At 36.6% G+C, this 8,077-nt stretch overlaps 2 protein-coding genes across 2 annotated transcripts in view; both read right to left on the bottom strand.

Moving 5' to 3' along the window:
* LOC107670164 (E3 ubiquitin-protein ligase XIAP-like) overlaps positions 1 to 1,193 on the bottom strand; it is an 8,731-nt gene extending 7,538 nt beyond the window's left edge. The window contains exon 1 of the mRNA XM_016462679.1: positions 1,082 to 1,193. The gene's annotated coding sequence lies outside the window, so the exon portion shown is untranslated. The remainder of the gene's footprint in view (positions 1 to 1,081) is intronic.
* Positions 1,194 to 4,266: 3,073 nt separating this feature from the next.
* psmd10 (proteasome 26S subunit, non-ATPase 10) overlaps positions 4,267 to 8,077 on the bottom strand; it is an 8,086-nt gene continuing 4,275 nt past the window's right edge. Inside the window, exons 4-5 of the mRNA XM_016462696.1 lie at positions 4,944 to 5,110; positions 4,267 to 4,844 (exon numbers count right to left, since the gene is read on the bottom strand). Coding sequence (XP_016318182.1) covers positions 4,691 to 4,844; positions 4,944 to 5,110 — 321 coding nt within the window. The 3' untranslated portion in view covers positions 4,267 to 4,690. The remainder of the gene's footprint in view (positions 4,845 to 4,943; positions 5,111 to 8,077) is intronic.

Raw genomic sequence — 8,077 nt, 5'->3', positions numbered from 1 at the left:
GAACCGGCTTTCTGACAAGATGCGCGTTAAATATCGCATGCGATTAATCGTGCAGCCCTAGTTTATATTGTTTGTGCATGATTCACATCCACCAGTGACGCGCACTGAACGGATTTCTACAGTCTTTGAACCAGGATTGCAAAGCTAGGAATGTTTATAATAATAATAAAAAAAAAAAAATCCAAAAAATTATAAGAGTTTTTCAGAGTTTCTGTCACTTTAAGAGACAGAGGCGTTCGTCAGTCACATGTGAACAGCGCCTCCAGCATGTGTAGGGTGATTCCGATATAACATCCACCCTGATCCTCACTGCTTAAGAACACTAAAGAACTGCTTCATCTGTCTCGACTACACTGACATGGACATAACTAAATCATCATCTTTGCATCATGTGGTTGTACATCATGGACATTACACTTCAAATGTCTTATCTTTTTGTAATCAAGTGGAATGACTGCGCCTTATGTCATCACCTCTTGACATGAGCATGACAATTATCACACCTTTCTACACATCACAACATGCCACTCCAAGAGTCAAAAGACGTCCTGCCCAAAACTTAAGTATTAGAAAATTCCTAGAAACTTGCAGGACTTTTTTTCTGCTACTGTCATTTGAACTGAATGAAAACTACACTTAAAAGCACTGAAATAACTTTCCATCCTGAATTACGACTTCCTTTAAATCTAAGGATTCTATAAATGTAATGTATAACATATAAACACAGTCTCCGTGATGTAATTATAAAGAACTTTCACAATGCTCAACCTGCCCTGTTAATATTCTGTAAAAATATAAGCAAGGAAAACAAATGCATTTTATGCATGTAACGTTATGTATGCATCAACATCCATACACACACGCATGCATGCATGCATATATATATATATCCATCTAGTTCCAAGTTCCAGCTGGTTCCAAAACACAACCAAGGCAGGGAAAACATTCAAAAGGAGTCCGCATCGAAGAGCACGGTCGGACTTTGACCTTAACTGGACAATCAGGCTAAGATTAAGCACAGCGCACTAGTGTTAGCATTAGCTAACATTCCGCGATGCCACAAACCTTATCGTCTGCTTACCTTCGGTCAAGAAACGCGTTATTGACTCGGCATCAACTTCAGTACTTGAAAGATGTCAGTCTTCACTTCTGCTCTTGGACGAAGCAAATGAATGAGTTGTAGGCGACGCAGAAGGTGGGGGAGGACCTGATGTATGAATTGATTGATGATTGGCTGCTGTTTGTCTCATGAATATTAATTAAAGGGGACTCTCCAGTACAATTTCCAAGCAATTTAATATTAATGAGCTAAACCTTTGCATTAGTAATATTCGTAGTTTGAGGTCATTTGAAAAGTCGGTCGGAATTTTGGCAAACTTTTTTAAACTTTTTATTTCGCCTCCGTTACAAGAAGGCCAACCACAACATTTTTCATTATACCCTAAATATCATATATGAGAAATTGAGCTACTGGACAATAAGAGTGGTGCAGTGAATAATGATCATGTATTACACACAGGGTTCCTACGCAGTATGAAAGATATGGAGTTTGATTTTAGTATTTTCCAGACCTAGAAAAATATGGAAAAAAGAAAACAGACTATCGAAAATGTTTGTGTTTCCAGAATATTATTGACCCTATTTTGTTTTATAAAATATAAAATGTAGAAAAATGCATTCCTACAAGCAGTGTTTTTTTTTTTTTTATGAGAGCATATCAAACATATTCCTATATTTTCAGCTGAGTAGAATTATGAATGTTTTTATTCAGGTGTCACCAATGCCATGTGCTTGTCTCATTCCATTCCCGATTAATCATTTTGCAATGAAAAATACTTTTTTATATACAATTGAAGAAACAAAAGTGGGCCTATGTCTTATAAGCAGTGTTTAATTTGTAAATTGCAAGGTCCCGGAACAAAGTGGGGTGACGGATCCGGCGTGATTAGAGGAGGGAGAGGTAACGGAGCATTCGCGCAATGGAGGACCAGCTTACGTGATTTACAGCGTGCATCTTCTTATTGTCATGAAAACAATTGAAAAATACTTGAAAGCTACATGCGGTTTAATGTGTTATTTACTTAATTATTATTAGCATTAATAATTAACTAATTTAATATTTTTCAAATAGCTAAAATAGTGAAATAGTTCCAATAGTTTTTGCTATGGTACCAAGAACGGTGTAATTTTACTGTTATTGGTACCAACTACTGAAATATTGGTACTGTGACAACACTAATTTAGTATGAATCAATATAACCTTTAATTGTTACTACCTTAATAATTTTCACTAAGAAATATGGTCTGAAAAAATGTTGAAATGGAAAATGTGTAGCAATGTACAGTGTGTGCTCTATATAGCCTATGGCACTATTTGCGTTCACTAAAATCCAGTGTTGGGGGTAACGCATTACAAGTAACGCGAGCTACGTAATCTAAATGTACTTTCCCTTCAGCCTGAGGCTTATTCATTTCACTTTTGGTGTGAAAAGGCTTTTATATTTGCCAAAAATAGAACTTTTTTATTTTAAAAACAAAGCAAGCCCTGTCCAGATTTAAAAAGTAACGCATTACTTTCCATAAAAAGTAACTAAGTAACGTAATTAGTTACTTTTTTATGGAGTAACGCAATATTGTAATGCATTACTTTTAAAAGTAACTTTCCCCAACACTGCTAAAATCAGAATGAATACATGTAAGCTGATAACAGGAGGCCATATTTTTGCCATAGCCATTCACATTTGTGGTTCACATCCTGTTTCGGTTACGTAACTAGAAACTTGCACCCAGCTACATTTCCACATTCAAAAACTTTATTATACATTTATCTTGATTGAGTCAAATTATAGTCCGGGCATTAGTGCAACTTGAAACCAGGTAAACTAATGGTTCCCCATATCTGGGTTACGCCTGTGAAGGGTCACGTATATTCATATGTGGCGCATACACTTTATGTGCTTCTTCAAAACTGACTGAACCAGTTCTGAGTATAAGCAGCTATATGTAACGAATGTGACTGCAAGTGAGATTCTCGAAATACTACTAGAAAAACAAATTTTCTTCCAAATTTAGGGATGGCCACACGTGGGAGTGAAATCCATGAGAATGGAAATGTTGGATCCTCACTATCAATCAGCTGTGTTCCTCATTTGTGAGATTTTTAATAAAGTGTCTGTTATATTAATAAATACAATCTAAATGGTTGAGAACACTGGTTCCTTATAACTACACCATGAGACTGGTTGATACAGGATTTGGAACTAGAATGCAGGGCTGTAACCACCATTAAATTTCAGCTTACCACTCCCCAAAATGTAAGAACGGCACGAGAAGGGGGTTTTCATGTTCACTGTTATAAGATATCGTCATGGGGAATTGTGGCAAACAGTAGATTAGTGTCTGAGGAAGTTATCTTTACCACTACCCTAACTTTTGCTGACAAGCTGGCGGCACTGCATGACATACATCCATAAGAGTTTTTTTTTAAATGTGTGTGGTCAGCAGTTCGTAGTAGAACTATTGTTAGCAGAACTATAATATTTAACAGCAGTTGTTGTAAGAGGAAGTCTGCCTAAATACATAACCAATATTTCCTTGAAAAGAAATCGAATGGCCAGAAGCTTGAGTATATCGGGCATGAAAAAGTGAGAACTACTAGCTGAATGACAAAGAACAAAAGTGCATCTTATAATTGTATAATATAGGCTACACTACAGTTCAAAAGTTATGGTCAGTTTTTAAAAGAAGCCTCTTAAATTCTCACCAAGGCTACATTGATTTGATCAAAAACACAGTGAAAAAAGAAACGCACTAAAATTTAAATAACGTTTAAATAATAATTGACATTTTTTTGTATTTTAATATATTTTAAAACGTAATTTATTTGGCAAAGCTATATTTTTTCTGTAGCCATTACTTTAGTCTTCATTGTCACGTGATCCTTCAGAAATCATTCTAACATACTGATTTGCTACTGCTGCTCAATAATTTTGTGGAAACCATGATTCATTTTTCAGATTTTTTGATAAATAGAAAGTTCAAAAAACAGCATCCATTTGAAATAGAAATCTTTTGTAAACATTATAAATGTATTTACTGTCACTTTTCAATTTCAATTGATCAATTTAATGCATCCTTGCACATTAACATTCTTCATTTCTTGAAAAAATCTTTGTGACTCCAAACTTTTGGATGATAGTGTACATGACGGGCACGACTCTGTATTAATTTGAGTCTACATTTACCTTTTAAGACAACACTTAGATATGACTAGATATAACAGTAAATTTTATTCAATTACAATTTATTTTCATTATAAAAAAACAAGCATCAAGATGGAAGAATAGACTATGGTATCGTGATTTTCACACAGGGATACAAAACTAGAAATTACATTTTAAGTGACCAACTAATATCAAAATAAGCTTTAGGTTTAACTGAAATAAAGCATCCATGGCTGAAGTAGACAAAGAATAATCAGAATGTTATATGCAAGTCTAAAACTCATGTACTCAATAAAATGCAAGAAAAGTGACCAACATATCAAGTCATGAGCTTTTAAACTGTCAAAACGTGAACGTTGACCACAACATCATTCTTCTCCTCATCTTTAAAAACTTATTTCTTTCAAATACTCTCACAAACAAGCATTCATCATACTTGAACAGCAGCTTAATTAAAAGCTTCCGTTTCAACCCTCTACGATCCGTTTCAACATTGAGCCCAAGCCACCTTTAGCCACTTGTAGAGGCGTCATCTTTTCCTTGTTCTCAATGTAGATGCTGGCACCATGTTCCACAAGGAGTTTTGCAGCCTCTGTTCGCTCCTCGTCACATGCAAGATGACTGGCAAAAACAATGAAACGCTCATGCAGAACTGCTCTGAGGAAGCATTTATACATAATTATGAGAACAATAACACTGCTACACAGTGGTTCTACTTACAGTGGTGTGTTTCCTTCTGAGTCCTGAATGTTGGTAGAAGCACTCTCTTTTAAAAGAAGCTGAATGAGTCTGTAGTTGCCCTTGGCAGATGCTCTGTGCAGAGGTGTGGATTCTAGTTTATCCGTTGCATTAGGATCAGCACCATTTTCCAGCAAAATCTGGGCTATCTGTTACAAGAAAATTCATTATAATTATTTTATTTAAAAAAAAAAATTCTTATTGAATATAATGATTATAAAAATGTAATATATTAATATAAAAACAAAAGCTACCAGAAAAAAAAATCACTTTCGTTGAAACTTAGGGGCGGTCACACGTGAGAGTGTTATTCATGAGAATGGAAATGTTCAAACATCACAATCAATCACCTGTGTTCCTCATTTGAGTTTCTGAATGAAGTGTCTGTTATATTAATGAATATAATCTAAATGGTTCCGAACACTGGCCCCTTAACTTAACTTGGAAAAAAGTGCTGGCAAAATAAAGTGGTGAAAATAATGATTTGATCTCCAGCTGATTTTGTAAGTTTGCCCACTTACAAAGAAATTAATGGTTTATAATTTTTATCATAGCTTTATTTTAACAGAAAGTGAAAGAAAAGCACATTACATAAAAGGTTATAAATTGATTAGCATTTGATCGAGTGAAATAAGTATCTTATTAGTCAGTTCATTGATGGTTCAGGGATGTCATCATCCAGTTCAGCTCTCTTTCAATAGTGTCTGTGCAATCAGTCAAGCATCGCCAACTAAGCAAGCCAAAGGCGACAGTGACAAGGAACCAAAACTCCATCGGTGGCAGAAATGGAGAAAAAACCTTGGGAGAAACCAGTGTCAGTCGGGGGGCCAGTTCTCCTCTGGCCAGACGAAACCAGCATGAGGTGGTTTAATTCCAGGCTGCAACACAGGTCAGATTGTGCAGAGGACTTGTCTGGTTCCCATGGTCTCGTGCCGATGGTCGTTGAAGTGACGAGGTCTTCGCAAGTTCGCAGGGGATCTATCTCTGGGGTGCATCTAGTTGACTTGGTCACCGCTGACATTCAGGGCTGTAGAGGTCATCTCCAATTGCCTTGAGATCATTGTTAATGATCTCAAGGAAGTTGGGACCACAGTCATCTAGCAAACCATTGGTAACATGGTAATGGATTGAAATCCTGCAGCGCCCACAAGGCACATGTACAGGCCCATCTGAAGTTTGCCAATGAACAACTAAATGATTCCGAGAAGGCTTTGGAGAAAGTGCTGTGGTCACATGAAACCAAAATTGGGCACTTTGGCATCAACTCGACTCGCCGTATTTGGAGGGAGAGAAATCCTTGCTATGACCCCAAGAACACCATCCCTACAGTCAAGCACAGAGGTGGAAACATTATGCACTGAGGCTGTTCTCTGCTAAGGGTACAGAATGACTTCACCGCACTGAGGGGCAAATGGACGGGGCCATGTACTGTAAAATCTTGGACGAGAACCTCCTTGACTCAGCCCGAACACCCGAAGATGACTCGTGGATGGGTCTTCCAGCATGACAATGACCTGAAACATACCGCCAAGGCAACAAAGGAGTGGCTCAAGAAGAAGCACATTAAGGTCATTAGAGTGGCCTAGCCAGTCTCCAGACCTCAATCCTATAGAAAATCTGTGGAGGGAGCTGAAACTTTGAGTTGTCAAGCGACAGCCAAGAAACTTAGAGAGGATTTAGAGAGGATCTGTAAAAAGCAGTACACCAAAATCCCTCCTGAGATGTGTGCAAACATGGTGACCAACTACAAAAAACATCTTACCTATGTGCTTGCCAATAAGGGTTTCTGCACCAAGTACGAAGTCATGCTTTGCTTGGGGATCAAATACTTATTTCACTCATTGAAATGCAAATCAATTTATAAACTTTATTCTGCCTCTATCTGTTAAAATAAACCTACCATAAAAATTATAGACCCTTCATTTCTTTGTAAGTGGGAAAACTTACAAAATCAGCAGGGGATCAAATAATTGTTTTCCCCACTGTATTAATAGGGCTGCAACAAATCATTATTTTGATAAATGAATCTAACAATTATTAGAATGATTAATAGACTAATCATTGATTATTTCACTGATTTATCAGTAGGCTTTGATTGATTATTCAGCATTTTGCAATTTATTAAAATATTGAGATATACATATTCTATACATCCATATACATATGGCTTCTCTATAGCAGAAAATGAAGTTGCAATTCTTACTGAAAGTGACACTGACAATGTTTTTCAGAGCCTGAATTTCGTTTTGAAAAATGGGGGAAATTCCCCCTTTAGGTGGCTCTTATAGGGGGAATTTATTTGATTTATTTAATTTATTTGAGAGGAGAGTTAGGGTATTTTTAAACTACAATCATCTAACCTTGTTGATTCATATTTATATTGTGAGTTATATTGTGAATTGAAACAATCCAACCCTCTCCATTGACTTTGTATTGCGCGAAGCTGCCTCATTGTCATTTCTGACTCATAACAAAAAACAGAACAATGTCTAAAAGCTGCTATGTGACAAGGTGTACAATCATGGCCAAACGTTTTGGCAGTGACATAAATTTTGTGTTTTGCAAAGTTTGCTGCTTAAGCTTCTAGATTATTGTGTAGAGTGATCAGATGGATTTTAAATCATTACTAAAAGCTGGCCAAAAAAATTAACTTGTCACAAAAACACACATGAAGCATCCTGAGACCATCCATGTGTGGGGTTGCTTTTCAACCAAGGGAGTGGGCTCTCTCATAATTCTGCCCAAAAACACTGCCATGAATAAAGAATTGTCAAAACGTCCTGCTAGAGCGATTTCTTCCAATGATCCAGGAGCAATTTGGTGATGATCCGTGCATTTTCCAGCATGGTCTAAAAGCTGCTATGTGACAAGGTGTACAATCATGGCCAAACGTTTTGGCAGTGACATAAATTTTGTGTTTTGCAAAGTTTGCTGCTTAAGCTTCTAGATTATTGTGTAGAGTGATCAGATGGATTTTAAATCATTACTAAAAGCTGGCCAAAAAAATTAACTTGTCACAAAAACACACATTTCACAGTTTTTTGATCCTGACACAAAATGACCAGCTAACATTAATTGACTAATCATATCAGCAGCACATGTGAAAGTGTGAATGA

Source organism: Sinocyclocheilus anshuiensis, unplaced genomic scaffold, assembly GCF_001515605.1.
Source record: "Sinocyclocheilus anshuiensis isolate Anshui unplaced genomic scaffold, SAMN03320099.WGS_v1.1 scaffold640, whole genome shotgun sequence".
Classification (NCBI taxonomy): domain Eukaryota; kingdom Metazoa; phylum Chordata; class Actinopteri; order Cypriniformes; family Cyprinidae; genus Sinocyclocheilus; species Sinocyclocheilus anshuiensis.
This window is presented reverse-complemented; position numbering and strand designations above follow the sequence as displayed.